This window comes from Cucurbita moschata, unplaced genomic scaffold (assembly GCF_002738365.1).
Source record: "Cucurbita moschata cultivar Rifu unplaced genomic scaffold, Cmos_1.0 Cmo_Scf00005, whole genome shotgun sequence".
In the NCBI taxonomy this organism is placed as follows: domain Eukaryota; kingdom Viridiplantae; phylum Streptophyta; class Magnoliopsida; order Cucurbitales; family Cucurbitaceae; genus Cucurbita; species Cucurbita moschata.
Genome location: NW_019268521.1, coordinates 5,011,926 through 5,029,613, shown reverse-complemented (window position 1 = coordinate 5,029,613; position 17,688 = coordinate 5,011,926). Strand labels below are relative to the sequence as shown.

At 36.2% G+C, this 17,688-nt stretch overlaps 3 protein-coding genes and 1 long non-coding RNA gene across 8 annotated transcripts; 1 reads left to right on the top strand and 3 right to left on the bottom strand.

Annotated features, from left to right (window-relative positions):
• Positions 1-878: 878 nt before the first annotated feature.
• LOC111443517 lies at positions 879-2,097 on the bottom strand. The gene has a single exon (XM_023081357.1). The coding sequence runs from the start codon at positions 1,974-1,976 to the stop codon at positions 1,329-1,331; it is 648 nt and encodes a 215-aa protein (XP_022937125.1). The 5' UTR covers positions 1,977-2,097; the 3' UTR covers positions 879-1,328.
• A 5,641-nt stretch (positions 2,098-7,738) lies between these two features.
• On the bottom strand, positions 7,739-8,711 carry LOC111443708. Its single transcript, XM_023081640.1, has 2 exons — positions 8,255-8,711; positions 7,739-8,149 (listed from the first exon to the last, which is right to left on the bottom strand). Exons 1-2 carry the CDS (start codon positions 8,316-8,318, stop codon positions 7,830-7,832), a joined length of 384 nt encoding a protein of 127 aa, XP_022937408.1. The 5' UTR covers positions 8,319-8,711; the 3' UTR covers positions 7,739-7,829.
• LOC111443709 lies at positions 7,982-11,721 on the top strand. Of its 2 annotated transcripts, XR_002710555.1 has the most exons (5): positions 7,982-8,071; positions 8,134-8,206; positions 8,274-8,340; positions 11,528-11,571; positions 11,625-11,721. It is a non-coding gene; the product is annotated as an uncharacterized LOC111443709 (long non-coding RNA). The 2 variants fall into 2 exon arrangements; XR_002710554.1 differs by having other exon boundaries at positions 11,528-11,721.
• Positions 11,722-12,844: 1,123 nt separating this feature from the next.
• Positions 12,845-17,685, bottom strand: LOC111443611 (cysteine--tRNA ligase, chloroplastic/mitochondrial). Of its 4 annotated transcripts, none has more exons than XM_023081507.1 (9): positions 17,244-17,685; positions 16,995-17,058; positions 15,832-15,993; positions 15,432-15,602; positions 14,920-15,201; positions 14,708-14,833; positions 14,327-14,530; positions 13,493-13,594; positions 12,845-13,247 (listed from the first exon to the last, which is right to left on the bottom strand). In XM_023081507.1, the coding sequence occupies exons 1-9, from the start codon at positions 17,624-17,626 to the stop codon at positions 13,017-13,019; spliced, it is 1,725 nt and encodes a 574-aa protein (XP_022937275.1). In that variant the 5' UTR covers positions 17,627-17,685; the 3' UTR covers positions 12,845-13,016. The 4 variants fall into 4 exon arrangements, with proteins under 4 accessions (XP_022937275.1, XP_022937276.1, XP_022937277.1 ...); XM_023081508.1 differs by having other exon boundaries at positions 15,832-16,025; positions 17,244-17,267; XM_023081509.1 differs by lacking the exon at positions 16,995-17,058 and having other exon boundaries at positions 15,832-16,025; positions 17,244-17,330.
• Between the last annotated feature and the right edge of the window lie 3 nt (positions 17,686-17,688).

The following is a 17,688-nucleotide window of genomic DNA, read 5'->3' as shown; positions in this document are numbered from 1 at the left end:
AATTTTGAACAGATCCACAAAGTTGCTCCCATTAGGGTCACAAGAATCTTGGGGGCACCGCCTTGTAGTTGGGTGGGTCCCACTCATTTCCCATATTGAGTGTTCCCCACCATTTCTATTTTGTCCGTTCAACCATCACCCTCATATCCAGCACAAAATGGTCCCATTTTTTCCTTTTTTTTTAATTCCTATTATTTATATTTTTTTAAAAAAATTCCTTATTATGGTTTCCCCTTATGGTTAGTTTCTCTTTCTATCTCCACGCTTAATTATTTTCCACCCTATCTCTGTGCTGTCAAATTTATTCAGGCTTTCCTTCTTCGAGCTTCCCTTAATCACCATCAACTTTCTTTTCTGTTTTTCTTTTAATAATTATATTTTATCCTAATTAATTAATTTATTTCTAAAAGTCCCCTCAGAGGAATAAGGTCCAATGGGCCCGACCCGGGCCCAGTAAGTCGGTCACAGTTAATGTCTAATCTTCATCTTCAACCGGCGAGAAAGTCATAGGTCAAAGTTTCATGGGTTTCAGATTTCATCTCAGAATAAAAAGAAACTCAGCCAAAGAACCATGACGGCATAATAATCACCAGGCGGCACGTCCTGCACTCTGCACCAAAATAAAGAAAGAAATAAATAAATAAACTGATACGGATGGAAAATAAAATTTAAAAAAATACCTGGACCCGGAATGAACGGGACGGAGTAAACGGAACACGTGAAACGACGGGGACGAGAATCACGACGAACGGAGCCGACGACGGCACAGACGGAATCCCAACGCTGCACACGACGGATTTGAACGGGACGTAATTCTCATCCAACGGCGTTATGAACCGATTGCAAATTGATGGCAGTTACAGATTACTTCGTCTTGAAATTAATCTTCGAATTATGATCTTTTTATTTTTCTTTTCGTTTGGTCCAAATTCAAAATAAAAATGTCCGAAATTCTCCTTCCACAGCAAATGATGTATATGTACAAAGGGTGTAAAATCGTTGGGTTTAGCTTCTTCGATCCTCTGTCACAGTGAGACATTTCGAGAACCTTCTCTTCTCTGCGTACAAAACTCGGCGAGCCGATTCAGTCCCCCGAGCTTCGAAATCATGAGCTGAACCCATCACGAATCACAAACTCAGCAAACAACAAACACGATCTGAATTGTAAATCTACTAGACTTCACCTCCGGTACCGTCTTGAAGAATATGAACTATGCGTGCTGTATTTTTTACCAATAAATCTTAACCAGAAACGTTCACAAACCGATGCTCTTCATCGAACCTGAGATCGTAAAGTTTTAGACATCACCGTACCTTCTGCTGTAATTTCAAGCATCGTCCGCTTTGGACATGACCGAGAGCCGACTAGATCTAGGTTGAAATGACGCTCTCCTCCTCTGCTGGTGTGAAGAAGGTCGAATCAGAGTCGTCAATGCTCGTTTCACCAATTCTCCTTCCACGCCGCCGATTCGTACGATCGAGTTCGCCATGGCCGATCTCCACATATTCAACCTGGTTGAAGGAAACGACGCCGCCTGGCTATGGCTTCCGCTGCTCGAAACGTTCTTATGGAGACTGCACCGGAACGAGCCTGGATGCGTCGTCGGAGAGCACATACAAGTCCTCTTGACATTAGACACCGGTCGATTCTTCCTGGAAACGATAACCGATCGATTTGGTGAACTCGAACGGTTATCAATGAAGAAACGGACAGAAGGAGTAAGAGAAGGAGATGAATAAACATTGACACGGCTAGGAGAGGTGGATCGAGGTTGATGATGATGGCTGCGAAAACCACGATGGTCATCATCACGAAAAGTAGAAGTAGACGAGTAAAAGTTTGAACTAGTAGATGAAGCAAACGCGGACATAGAAGAAGACAAGGAAGAAGAGTTGCAGAACCGGCCGCCCGGCGAGTGTGATCGGAGCACCGGGCCGCTGGATCTGGTTTTCGAGGAAGAAGAAGAAGTCACCATTAGTTACAGAAGAGAGAGGAAGAGGAGTCGGAGAGAGAGAAAGAGAGCGAAGAAAAAGGCTTCTGCGTTGCGTTCCCTCCAAGGGGCCCCTCGAGGCGTTAGTTTGGCAAACCTAACGATTCTCAAAGGCCGATTTTATAGATAAGAGAAAAAGGGGTCAGATCGTAATTACGAGGATAATCAGGGGCAATTTTGGAAAGAGTGGAGTCAGTTGACTTAACCATGGTAGGGTTAAAGAGAGGTTAGGGTTTTAAGGGTAGGGTTGGGTTAAAGGAGCGTTGGGATTCTTGATCTAACGGCTGCAGGTGGAATTTGCGAAGGAAGAAGACGAAAATGGGAGCCGTTTATCTAACTTTAAGGAGAGGCAGAATCTGCCACGTGTTAAGATGCTTCTGACAGGAAAAAAGTATGAAAGTACCAAAAAACCAGGCCCAGAATCTTTAATTACAATTTGCCATCGGATGAGGATATGGTGGAGCCACATGCGTTGTGACCACGGTATCCATTGCGTGAACTCCACGTAGTGTAACTGTAAAGATTTCTCTTGCTTCTGATTGGTGACGACCAAACTGTAATGTAAATATCATCATTTTTCAATTTTATTTTGTTTTTAATTTCAAAAAAAAAAAAAATATATATATATATATATATATATATTATTCCTTATTTATATTTTCGTATTTGGTACTAATTCTTTTTTTTTTCATTTATGTCGAGACAATCAAAGTATATTTTATAACAAATAAATAAAATAAAGAAGTCGCCAAATAACCTTTAAAATTTAACACGGTTTCAATAATAGCTAAATATGAGATACTGCATTTTGATTTAATATACAAAAAAGAGACGCAATAATAGACAATGATCTCACATCGGTTGTAAACGATAATGAAACATTATTTATAACGGTGTGAAAACTTCTCTATAGTAGATACATTTTAAAATCTGAAGCTATAACTGTACATAGCAGAGCAGACAATCCTTAATATACTCACAGTAAAAAAAAAGTTACCGTGTTTTTACTTTTAATCTAGAAGTTTGAAATTACTTCTAATAAAAGAATCTAGAAGCTTTTGGTAGAGGGAGGTTTGGTAAAAAGACTTTGAAATTCGTTGAAAAACGCGGTAAACTTGAAACGATCCGTCGGCTCAGCTGCAATTGTTGACGATGATTGAGTCGTTGGTCGCTATTTGCCGGCTACAACATTTCGTACGACATATCGGAAGTTCGTAAAAGGGGAAATAAAGGTAAGAATGCAGAAGCGGGATTTGAAGGAAGAAAAAGTCGACAAATCCCAGAGAGGCGGGAAATCCGTAATTAATTAAAGATGGTGGATTGACAGCTGTCTAATTTTATTATATGTTTTCAATAACTCTTCATTTTTTAATTTTTATTGAGAATAATTTATATTCTTAAATTATATTAATTAAAATGGTATAAATTAACCAATTTAAGCTCTATAATTTATATATTTTTTATTTAATTCCTTTTGACTTGGGTTTATGTTAACTAAACTAAAAAAAATAAATAACTACAAATTATTTTATAAAATTTTAATTTTACAAAATTATTAGAATCAAAATGAATTATTAACTTTTCAAAGTAAGACTAAATACAAATCTATATTATTTTAGGGTTAAAGCGAACAGTGATATTAAGACATATTAAGACATACTGACGTCTCGATCATCAACTTTGATTTTTTTATTGAATTATTTTAAAATAAATAAAAATATGCATCGTATTAACATTTTGTCAATGTCAGGAACTATATAAATTAAATAAAAGTATAATATAAAATGTAAAGAAGTAAATCAAGGCTTTTTTTATAAATTAAAAAAAATAAATAAATAAAGCGGGCCCGTACTTAAAATTAACAACTTAATTAAACAGCATATTATTTTACAATATATTGACATTCATATTGTCAATACAAACATTACATTATTTTAATTGCAATTATGTGTATATTCGAAGTCTCAAGACACAAAAATATTTATATTTGTAAATAAAATTAATATTGGCCTTTGATTTCCCCAAAGGCTACCCCTATATATATTATACTTATTTATAATTTAAATAAAAAAAATTATTGAAAATACGCATAAGAAATTTAAATTTAAATTAAAATATATATGATTGATTAAGGTGTAAAGTATAAATATATAGTATTGATTCATGTTATAGGGAAAGATTGGGAGAAAAGTGGATAGGGGAGGGGGATGAAAATGATTATAGAACAAATCACATGGGATGGAAGTTGGAGACATTAAAAGAGTGGTAGGGTGATTGGGAAGCAAAATGGTGTCATACCCCAATTGGCTTATCCAAAAGGACGGAGCCACTCTAACCTTTGCACCTCATACCGAACCAATTCATTTTGACACGTCTATATCATTTAATACTGTCTTTTTTGGGCATTCGTTCAATGTTTCGTTTCCCTCTCCAACCGATGTGGGATCTCATAATCAACCCCATTTGGGACAAAACGTCTTCGTTGGTACACTGTCTGATATCTTGCTTTGATATCATTTGTGGCAGCCCAAGCCATCGCTAGCAGATATTATCTTATTTTTGGCTTTTCCTTATGAGCTTCCCCTCAAAGTTTTTAAACCCCATCCACTATGGAGAGGGTATAGCTCTACTCCAACAAATGTCTGGCTCTAATACCATTTGTAACAGCTCAAGTCTCACTGCTAGTAAATATTTTTCGCTTTGACCCATTACGTATTGTCGTCAGTCTCATAATTTTAAAACACATCTATTATGAGATCCCATATCAGTTTGAGAAAAAAACAAAACATTTATAGTGTAGAAACCTCTTTATAATAGACACATTTTCAAACCTTTATAATTTGGACTTTTACAAAAAAATAAAAAATAATATTTATTATTATGCAAAAATTTTTTAGTTTAATAATGAGGAGCGAAGAATTCAATCAACCACCCCTAAAATAAAAACGAGTACTTTATCATGTTGGAATTCTCTCAATTTTAAAGTATAAGAATTAAAATATTACCTTAGGGACCTAAGAGAATTAAAAATATGTAAAAGCATTAATTATTTTACTATCGAATTTATATCTTATTTAAAAAATGTTAAACATAATTAACCTGGGCCCAATGTACTCCAGCCATTGAATTTTCCATTAATACTTAATACTTATGTAACCGTCTAAACTCATAATTTTAATTTTCAACCCGTCCATTGGTCAACAAATTGATTTTTATTTTCTTAAAATAAGAACTAGAAATTTCAATACAAAATTAAAATAAATTAAATTCCATTAATTATAGACAATTAAATTTTAAATAAATACTGTTTCATAGTTCTTTTAATGGGACATCTATAGTCTTTGATTTTCAAACTTTTGTCTTTGACTTTTCGGTTGGTGGACCCCACACATGTATCGTGTTTGTGGGCCCCATTGGCAACAAAGCGAGGCCCATTAAAAGGTTTACTAATGGGCCTTTTGTCGGGTACGGATCTAATTTGTTGACCCAATTAATGTTCCCATCGAGGCCCAATTATAATTGGGCCTTACAAATATTTATGTTTATTGCGATTTAAAATATTTACAATGCAGTATTTTAGCTACACACAAAAAAAATTTAATAATTAGTTTAATCATGTCCTAAGTTGATTAATTTTTCAGATTAATTATAATAATAATCAAGTGGAATAAATAGTAGTAAATTCACGAAGGTAGCTCCGACGTCATTATATCACTACCGTGGACGGTGTTTGTTATAGGCGAAGGAACGATGAAAGAGAGGCGAAAAGGGCGGTCGGAGAAGGTGGCATTTTTAGCTCAAAATTTGGGGCCACCTCCAATCTCGACCCCCACTTATCATTCACTTTAAGTTCTAACTGATGGATTTTAATTTTATTAGGACGAAAATACCCTTGGGTGAATATATATTATAAATTATTCAAAATAAATATTTAAAATATTTATTTTGAATAATTTATAATATATATTCACCCGAGGGCATTTTCGTCATAATAAAATTACAAGATTCTGTTAAAAACTTGGGTTTAACTATATTTGTAAAAATATATTAGATTTTAGTGATTTTTCGAGTTATATTATATTTTGACTTTTTTTTATTCTGATAATTACACGTGTATCCGTTAAATGGGCCTAATTTCGAGCCCATCAGCACAAAGTTTTCAGGTTCGGCCCAAGACGTAGGATCATTGTTTTTCCCTTTTTCAGGAATTTTCAGAATTACCGACGGATAGAATCTGTCACTTCTGGAGGAAAAAAAAAAAAACGACGAACACATCGGAACATGGAGCAAAAATGACTACGAATTTTTACTCTCACTCTGTAACTGTAGAGTCTGATCGGAACTATTTTGCATTTTTGGAGTTCAAATGGCATAATCTTCTGTTGAATGTATAGATGATCGATTCTTCCGTCACTTCTCCGGCGACGCTGCATCGCAAAATCTCCGCCGTACTACTTATTAATGGTGAGTCGATTCAGACGGCCGTTGATTCTCCAGCATTCGTTGTATTTTTCTTATTAATGGTGTGGTCACTGTTGTTTTAACTTAATGTAGTTCGAATGGTTCTTCTTCAGCTTATTCACTGTGTTTTTGAATTTCCCGCTGTGAAGCTTTATTTGGATTCTCTTGGCTCTTTGATTTGGTACATTTTGGAATGCGTTCTGTTTTGATAACCGAGTTACTGTTTTGATTTTGGCCTCTGGAGATTCTTTATGGCGATTCCGTTTGCTTCCTTTTGTGTTTTTGTTATCCATTTTAGCTTAAGCTAATTGAAATCTTCCTCTTTATATGCAACCATCCGTACACCATGGATGGAGATTGAAAGTTCTGTATGTAGTCGTTTCCTGCTGATTTCTAAATCTAGATTCAAGATTACAATCTACTTCCAAAGTTTTTTTCTCTCTTTACTTACTGTTTAAGTCTAACATATAGTTTGGGTTTACAGATTGAAACTGCTCCTAAAGGAATTGGTGCACTGCCCATTCTACATGTCAATTGACAAGTTTAAACTTGTAAAACCTGCTCATCGATAGCTCGATTCACAGGAGTTACCATTGACATAGATATTTTGCTTCGAAAACTAGTCATAAAACAAAACATTATGTGAATCAAGCGGTCGATGAGCGGATGTTACAAGTTGGTATTAGAGCTAGACACCCGGCGGTGTGCCTCCAAGGGAGTGGATTGTGAGATCCCACGTTGGTTGGAGAAGAGAACGAAGCACGAACAAGCCAAAGCGGACAATATTTGCTAGCGGTGGGCTTATGCGGTCACAAAAGGGTTAGTTGCGCAAGATTTACATTTATGATTGTGTATGTGTCTTGCTTTCATTAGGATCACGAAACCAATCTTGTTCTGTTTTGTAGTTCCCCATTAACTAAGCTTAACGGAAAAACAAATTGTTCATGTTCATGTTCATGTTCATGTTCATGTGAGCCAAAAATGAGTGTGAAGCTTAAGATGATAATGCTCGAATTATGCAATTGCTTGTTTTATCTGTGCCCACAACACTCCATCTTTCCAACAGGCACAGACCCTGAATGGGAAATCATACTGTGCAAGCTAAACAAGCTGCTCATATCTATCAATCTTTCAAAAAGGAAGATTCTATTGTCAAATTCAAGCAGGGTTAGCAATATATGTAAAATTTCTGCCTTGTACCAAATAATTAGAAGCTGTTTGATCCCATCTTTATGATATCAATCAGGCGAAGCAATCAAACTCAAGATTTATAATCCTTTTCAAACTCAAAAAAGAACGATTATCTTCAAATTTCTCCTCAACTTTACGATTAACTCAGACTAAATTGACAACTTTTTAATATTGTTTGTTGTTGCTTCAGGTATGACACTGAGAAACAGAGAAACGAGGGAACAAGATGAAAGGGGGATCCCAAGCATAGGAAAATTGAACTGAAGAACCAGGCTGAACAATTCCTCCATTTATGAGCCGGCAAGCGTCCCCTTGCTTTGACACAATCGATGGATCAACAGGTTCAACAGTCTGAAACCCTGGGCAGGACAAGACGATCTGCTTCTGAGGACAATCGCAGTTGTTAATCACTTGCACGTTCCATTCAGGTTGGCCCCCAATCACCCTTCCACTTCTCTGTGTTCCTATGTTAATGGTGTCCAAACTGCAGCTTGCAGCACCAAACCCTGCAACAAAATCCACCAACTCAAACCCAGAAAGGGGAGAGAAAGAAAGCTCTAAAGGTAGAGATTTCTTGATTTTGACTTTGTTTTTTAATCAAATACTGTTACCTTCATTGATGAAACTTAGGAATAGGATGAGGATTGCTGCAATCATGGCGGAGAGGTTGATCATAGCAGAAGGGAATGCTTTTGAGGTAAGTGAGTTTAGAAACCAAATTCTCTGATTTTATGATTTCTTGTTCTTGGAAATTATGGTTTGCTAGTGTCTGTCTTCATATCTGTATTTTGAACGGCTTTGCTCATTGGTTTATTATGGCAATAATTATTAAACTAATAATGGTCTAGAAGAAAAAGAAAATTAATTCAAGACTCTCACGCAAGTCTTTAGTGTGATGTGCTGTCAACATAATGTTTCATTTGGGTTGACTGTTTTTGAACACTATGTAGTTGAGAACAAAAATAGGAAGATGCAAATCGTGATGGGATTTTTTTGCTACTTTTTTTTTCTTTTTTTTTTTTGCATCTCATTGATTCTGCATTTAAGTTCTCTTTGAGCATTTAGTTTCTTAGTAAAATCTTCTAATTTGTTGTAATTGCATCTGTAAACTTCCCGTAATTATCCCCGAGCCATCAAGATTTAAATTCTAGTTCACTAAATAGTTCGAGTTAATTGCTACAATTTTGTAACTTTAAGGAGTATGGTTATAAGAAGTAGGTGAGTCTTGTTAAAAGATTGAAACCGTCCAAATCCATGACCGGACCCGAATAACGAAAACTAACCCCTTGTTTAGTTAGAGAATATGTCACATCTAATCTCTCTCTTCTTTTACTATCCTTCAACTTTTTGTTGTTGTGAGATCCCATTCGATTGGATAGGGGAACAAAACATTTCTTATAAGCACGTGAAAACCTCTTCCTAGTAGATTAGATGCATTTTAAAAACTGTGAGAATGACGACAATATGTAACGAACTAAAGCAGATAATATCTACTAGTGGTGGGCTGATTCTCTCTCCCACACTTTCCTCTCTCTCTTCCATTAGTTTTCAGTGCTCTTTCTTTCCTTTGTAACATGCACCAATCATGTCCATCCTTCTTTTCTCTCTTCCTCACATGCAACAACCAAATCTTTCTCCCTCCCTCTCTCTCTCTTTTAACATGTAAGACCCACATTCTCTTTATCTCTTGCATGCATGGCTCTACTCTTTTTCCTTTCCCTCTGTCTCCCACACTCTTTGTAATACCCAATAGACCATCCTCCAACATCTCAGTAGATTCAGACCAATTGTTGAGTTACTTGAACAAAATCCGTTCTTAATGATATTTCCTATTGAAAGTTGGAATCAGGATTAGCCAGCCCTCTACATTACCCAACCTCGACCAACTTAGCTCATAAAATAAGACCAAAATAAGACTTAAACCTCGACTCGTAGCTCATAAAAGGAGTAAGTTGGAGAAAAGAGAAAGCAAAGACCGTGGGTAAGCAAGTAGGAACAAGCAACTTGGTTGAAGAAAGGGTTGAACTTAAATGAAAGGGTCCCATCCCATGCATAAGTGAAGGTGATGGGGGAAACAACATAATAGATTGGAAAGCCACCATTAACCACACACATCGATCCCCCAACTTGGCTAAGCTAAGCTGGTGGGTTTGATGACTAACCCACCTGAGTGCAATTTTGGCATTCATTGCTGATTCTGTTACTCTCCCTTCTTTTTTGCCATTTACCATTGCCATTGCCATAGATAGAGCATTTCAAACTCCCTTGATTCTACAATTTGGGTTTTGTTTTCTTAAATATTTTTGAACTTCCTTTTTGGGTAATTATTATTTAAATAAATGAATTAATTCACAATAAAAATTTGTCAAAATGAAAAATGATAGGTGAAAATCACTACCAGGGAAGTAAGATTCGGATTACCTTGTTGATCTAATATTTTTAGGCAAGAACATTGTTTGAGATTCAAATCACTCCACAAACAAGATTGATCATGTCTAGCTTGAATGATTCTTGTTGATCAAATATCTTAAGGCAAGAATACTTGTTTGAGATTCGGATAACTCCAATAGCAAAATCGATCGTATCAAGCTTGAATGATTCTACATGCAACCTAAACTATATAAAATTGCAAAGAAACTTAGCCATTGGCTAAAGAAAATCACATATTTTCCAAGTCTACTTAAAAATACAACATATATGGCATGGCTTTATATAGCCTCAAAATGAAACCATTAAAGACATTCTAAGAGTTGTAACAAACCATTATGTAATCGTAACTTAAATTAAATAAAAAGTGTTAAAATACATTATTGAAATACAAGTCTGGAAGGCTACGTGTGGGGGTTGATGCTAGTATTAATAGGTGGTGACATAAAGCCTTGAAAAAGCTACCTCCCACTAATTAAACTAGTGAACCCTATAACCTTTCTTTTTCAACTTTTGAAGCTTTTGTTGGTTTGGATAACAAAAAAACCTTTTTCTAAAGCGTTTTCTGTTTGCTTCAGCTGCTGTAAGATGACTTTTTAAGTGTTTAAAAGCCATTTTAATGCTTTTTTTTTTTTTGAGCATTTGAAAAGTAGAAATAAAGTTAAAATTAAAATTATTGTCAAATCAATTCCTTATATATTTGGATTAGGATGCTTTATTTATTTATTTTTTTCGATTAAAGGATCACTCAATCAAGAGGAAGAAAAGATAGGCAAAAGAGTAGAGACGTAAAGAACCATCAAAATTTTCTTTTCTTTTCTTTTCTTGAGAATATTATTTTAAAAGCTTTTTAAAATTTGTGATTTTGGCTGAAAAAGATGTAAATTTGTGTAAGAGAGAATCATTTTATTATACCTTTGGGAAGGAGAGAGAAGAAGCTGACAGCCATTTACAGGGAATTTATTTTTTTCTTCCTCTGCTTTTAAGAAATAAGTTATTATTTTCTGAGGAAAGGGAAAAGAATAAATACACAGAAATATATATATATTTATATACATAGTAAGTAGATCTCTTATGGTGAAAGGAACACTCAACCAATTTCCATTATTTATAACTACTCAATATACATTAAACATAGAGTTTTATTTATTTTTATTTTTTTTATTTATTCTCGAGTTCAATGACAATAGGTAGAGATTGAAGATGTCCATTTTCTGACCTATTATATTAAGGAGAAAAGTCAACAAGAAAATGACAGTAGAGTCAATGGAGTTACCTCACTCACATTTTTTAACGTTTTTTTTTTTCATTCTTTTTTTGGATCTTGTGACTAAAAAAGACGTTCACTTCTTCCAATATCTTATATCCTTCGGCAGAAATAAGACAATGTGCTAGATTTATTTAAACTTTCGTCGAAAGAATATATCTTAATCAATTCATTTCATATGTCTGAGAAGTGGAAGGAGAAGTTCGAGAAGTTCAAGAACAGGGAATTTGAGAGGTAAAAGGCTTGAAAGGAAAGACATTGACCGAAGCATAAGTGGAATTTGAGAGGTAAAAGGCTTGAAAGGAAAGGCATTGTCCGAAGCATAAGTGAAAGGAAGGGCATTGGCTGACCATTGATGGAGGCAGCCATTTCTTTTTCAATATGGAAAAGTTTTGTTTTGATGAGAAATGAAGCTGGAAATGTGTTCTTATTTATAAGAACACTTTGAAGTGATTCTATTTTGTGATGCACAAAATGAATGGATTAATATCTTTCCACTTCAAGAGTCATGAAAACTTACTTTGGGAGTGAATCACCGGTGTTGTCAAGGAATTAGTCTGTTGTCGGTTATATTACATCATAATATATATAAGATTTGAGATTTATCCGACTCTACGAACTCGAGGAAAGGTTGCACACTTCGTAATTAAGCAACATTCTTTAAGTAGGGGTGTGCAAGGCGACACAACCCCCAACCAAGGGAGTGATCACGTCTAGTATGTTCTCCCTTATTTCCAACATACTATGGTCATTCGGGGCGAGACCGCTACTTGGCCCTAAGACGATCAACATTTTCCATTTAAGGGGAGGGAGTCATGGAGGTATGAGTCGAATCTTTTTACATTTTTTTTTTACTAAAAAAAGATATTTATATTTTCTATTGAAATTGTTAGACGAAATATTATAATTAGATGTGTATTTTACTGTCAATTTAAATATAGCTCAATTAGTCTATAATATATATTTTAACTAAAAATTTTAAATCTTGTCATCCCACGCGTTTTGTTTTACTTGATTTACTTGAGCATATAAAAAATTTATTTAGATTTGTGTGATGTGGCACACCATTTAAGAAAATTAATGAGCATTAACACTAACTAAATGGAAGTCACTAACTAAATAGACGTCAAATTTAAATTTAAATTTGATCATTTTTTAGTTACGTTAATTACATGGTATCTCTACCTCAATGTTGTTCAATTTAAAGTCGCAAACCTCATACCAATCAATTAAATAAATTATTATAGAACTTGTCAAGAATATATTGAATTCAAGTGGGTCATGTGTATCAATTTCTTTGACTTGAGCCTGGTATAAAATAGTCTAGCATCTCTAGATTAGACAAACCGCCAATATTTTCATTAATGACATTATTAGACCGAAGTAAATTTATAATCACCGATGAAACTATATTTTCTACCATATTTACTTGAGAAAATATTTAATTTTGTTAAAAAAAATGAGTACAGCCTATTGTAGAGATAAGATTTGAACCTCCGACCAAAGGAAGAGAGAACAATGACAACTACACTAAGAAACTTAGCATAGTGTCTCATCTCACTCGAGTTTTGGAGAGTCGTACACAACCTAAAAGGTAAGAGCTTTTTTAAGAACAAAATAACATCATCGTATCAGTCCGGTTCGGTTCAATTTGAACTAAATTAAGAGAATTAGTGAAACTAAAGCTGGTGGTCGTCTTGAAGTGCAAGAGGAACAGTTGGTCTCCAAGTTGTTCCATTAGGGCCATCCATTAGAGCAATTCCAACAGCAGCTAGATCAGTCCTGATTGTATCAGATTTTTCATACTCCTTATTCTTTCTTGCTGCATTCCTTTCTTCTATCTTCTGTACAACTTGTTCGTTCGTCATCTTTGCGCGCGTTAAAGCCTTTTCCTTCAGCTGTTGCAGAGCCTGTGCCAACAAAATTGTTCAGTTTGTTTCCGAATAAACGTACCAAAGCCAGCTAGAGAGTGATAAGACAAGAAAGTTTCTGTTAAGTTATCAGTTTCTGAAGGGTGAGATCTACTCTTTTGCTTGGGGTCGGAGATTCAAATCTCCACCCGCCACCCGCCACTCGCTACCCGCTTGTTCTAAGAGATTAAACTATATATTGAAGTTCACAACAATGAATTACAGTGACACCAATCGGTTTCTACCTCGGAGTAACTTGCAGGCATCAGCCCTAAGATGGACAACACATTTCCTATCATCTTCTCCAGAGCTGCAAGAGATTCCATTCGAAATTCCTGCTTCTTTCCCTGCATGGATTTGAATTACACATGTTACAAAGAATAGAAACATATGTCAACGCAGGCAGCATCATCAGTGTATATTAACCATTTTGCTTTCAGGTTGTCTTAAACTAAGATATAAGCTCGAAATTTTTTTAGATAAATAAAATAAATAAGTGAATCTCCGTAGATGACAACAATGTAGAAACCTCCCACTAGTAGACACGTTCTAAAAACTTTGAGAGAACCAAAAGAGAAAGTCTAAAAAGGACAATATATGCTAGCGGTGAGTTTGGACTGTTACAAATGATATCAACATCGAGCAATGTGCCAGCAAGGACGCTGGGTCTCGAAGGGGGATGGATTGGGGGGTCCCACGATTGGAGAAGGGAACGAGTGCCAACGAGGACGATAGGCCCCGAAGGAAGTGGATTGTCAGATCCCACATCGGTTAGAGAGGAGAACGAAACATTTTTTTATAGGGGTGTGGAAACCTCTCCCTAGCAGAGCCCACGCATTTAAAAAAATCTTGAGGGGAAGCTCGAAAGGGAAAACCAAAAAATGACAATATCTACCGGCGGTGGGCTTGGACCATTACATACCACAACGTCAACCAAAAGATAATGTTGAATGAAACACAGGTTCGCTGAAGCCTAAGATAAGCATGTTTTCTATACGAGAAGCTGTACTATATTATATACTCATAAAGCTAACCATTGACATTATCAGATTAAATTGAGCTACACTTATATCCAATACCTTGCGAGTATGTAAAAAATCATTGATAATTTTCAAAGGATCCGATAACGCTGCCAAAACCACAGGCGTGTGAATATCATCGGACATCGAGGTCAGGAAAACGTTGTAGAATTTGTTGATTTCTTCCACCAAACTCGGAGGGATGGAACTCTTCAAACTTGATTCATCTTGCTGGCTAAAAACAGTTCTACAGTCATCAAGTGTCTGCAACCATAAAATTCAGTGAAATTAAAAAGATATTGATTTCTAAGATAAAAGACATCTGAGCATCTATGTGCATTGGCTACGCCTGTTCTTGGAAGCGTCTACTTAGTCATGATAGCAGTGGCAACGGCTGTACAACTATAATTTCTCATCATGAAAAACTGTATGCTGTAGTACCTGATAGATGTAAAAAATGCGATCCGAAGCACTTTCGAGCAGTAAATCAGAGTAGTTGATTGGAGAACGATAATGTGTCCCCAACAAAAAAAGCCTCAAAGCCAGTGGATGGTAAAGATCTATGACCTGGAAATTTATAGTTATGTTATGGACTCGATTACGAAATACGTGATAGAAGAGTAAGTCTAAATGAAAAAAAATTCGAGGTCTACCTGCCGAATGGTGAAAAAGTTCCCAAGAGATTTAGACATCTTCTCCGAGTCAATAGTCACAAAACCATTATGGACCCAGTAGCTTATATTACTCGTTCTGCAAGCGGCACAGCTCTGAGCTATTTCGTTTTCATGGTGGGGAAAGACAAGATCCATCCCTCCACCATGTATATCAAAAGAATACCCTAGATAAGCTGCACTCATGGCACTGCACTCTATATGCCATCCAGGCCTCCCAGGACCCCAGGGACTTGCCCAAAATGGTTCCCCCTCCTTTGCAGACTGCAAGATATCACAGGACTTCAACAATAGTATTAAACAGGACACATTTGTGAACGATAAGTAAGACGAACTATCATACAATTTTAAAGTTTTGTGTTTATCTTTTTCGGTTACACCGACAAGGCAATTGAACTGTACCTAAGATTTATCCAACCCTTTCATTTAGTGAATCTCATTGATTGATGCTATGCATGCAACACTTAACAATAATACAAAGCAACCAGATTGACCTTCCATAAAGCAAAATCAGCCGGGTTTTTCTTCCTGGAGTCCACAGCAACCCGCTCTCCAGCTCGATTATCCTCTAATTTTCGCCCAGACAATAGGCCATATTCTGGAAATTTGTCCACATTAAAGTACACATCACCACCGACACGATAGGCATACCCATTATCAAGAATCTGTCAAGACACAAGAGAAACACTTAATGGCTTGTCACACACACACACCTCCCTCCCCTTCCAGAATCAAGTGTAAGACAAGAAAGACACACACAGAGCATAAAAGAAGTCAATAAGTGAACAATATATACTTATTAAAACAAAAGATGGTTTTATGGCGAAAATCAAGATAATATGATTGCCTGATAGCTTCTATCAAATGAAGACGACCAATCAACAAAAAATTTACCTGCTTTATCATGTCAATGATCTGGGACATGTGGTCCGAAACTCGGGGTTCAACTGAAGGAGACAAGCAATGAAGATACCTCATATCCTGACAGAATTCTTCACAGTAACGTCTACTTAAATCAAGCGGATCTTCCCCCAACTCATTTGCTCGAGCAATTATCTACAGAATTTGAAAAGTGCAGACTCAGGATCCTGTCATAGCATTGTGAAAAAAAGTTGGTACCAACATTTAAAAAGAAAAAACATCATACGAACAAGCATTAAACAAGGGCAAAAGGTTCCAGTTCGCTACATGGAACAAAACTGACAATGGGAATATATCTACTGAGATGTAGGATTTAGCAACTAGGAAGATAGACTGAAACAAGTTACATTTGACGAGAAAACACTTATCCAATGGAGGAAAAGCATGGAAATGGGAGGAGAAAAAAGTCAAATCAACATGTCTTTAAATTCGAGAAATGGAAGGGGGTTCACGGTTGAATCACCATAGGGAAAATCACACTTAAAAGCAGTCTTCTGTGTATATCCAAGATCGCTAATATGTTGGTTAAGTCTTCTCCGTAAATCTTAGGGGAAAATTCTTTCATTGTTGAGGAATAGTGGTTTAGGTATACTCTAAGCTGAGAAATGTAGCCCTCTTTACTAAAGGATGGTGGAATTATGTAACGACCGACTTCTTATGAAACTAGGAGCCATGTGATAGCAACAATGAAATAAACCATAGAAAGTAACTCAAATTCATAATGCATTTTCATTCACTAGCACAAAGCAGAGACTTAATCCCATAAATTTTGTACCTTGATCATTATTTACATATATGTTCTTCCTGAAAATTAAACTTCATTAGGCACTCCAATTCAGCAACCAATTGCAGTATTCAATAACCTCATCTAGAGAGACACACCCGTTAACTAAATATGAGCAAAGAAAAGGAAAGCCATCGCTACAGCAGATGTGCCTAACAAATTACAGAATCAAGCAAAAAGTAATTGAAAGGGGAAAAAGAAGTTCAACCCAATTTCGTTCTCGGACATCTTGGTATTATTAATCTCACTCCCTAGAAGGAGGAGGCAAAGTACGTGCAAGGAAGGCAACAATTTAAGCAAGGAAAAATGCAGTTTGTTACATAAATGGCACCATTTTAGCAAATTCACTCACTTTGTCATCCACATCGGTGAAATTGCGAACATAAAGAACTTCGTATCCCAAATGCCTCAAATATCTGGTAACAATTCAACACAGACTACCAAATCATTACAAAAACGGGAAAAAAAGAACATTAATTCATCATTTCCAGACAAATAAAATGGTAAATTAGTTTACCAGTCTATTCTCTCAGCAGTCACGAGTGTCTAATTGAGGGGGAAAAAAAAAAAAATTCAGGCAAAACCTAGAAAGAGAAACTACCTGTAGAGAACATCGAATGTAACATAAACACGCGCATGGCCGATATGGCTGAGATCATAGGCAGTGACACCGCACACGTACATGCCTACTTTGCCTTCTACCTTGGGCTTGAACACCTCCTTCTTCCTACTCATTGTATTGTGCAGCCACAGTTCCGACGAGGAACTCTCATGTCTAACGCCGCCGATTTCTTTGTGGTTCTGCGCACTGACCGGTGGCTGAGATGAGCTCGGAGAAGAAGTGAAACAAGCGAAACATCTCGCAGGCTTGAAGAATGGAAAATGAGAATGGCGGTGAGCTCTGCGGAAAATCGCCTGAGAGACTGAAACTGGGGAGAATCGAGTGAACGATAATGGGTTGTAGAACTTAAGGAGGGAAGCCATTTTTGCTGAGTTATTGGATTTTGTCGCTGCCCCGTATGCCTTTCTTCTGGTTCCGGCGCGGG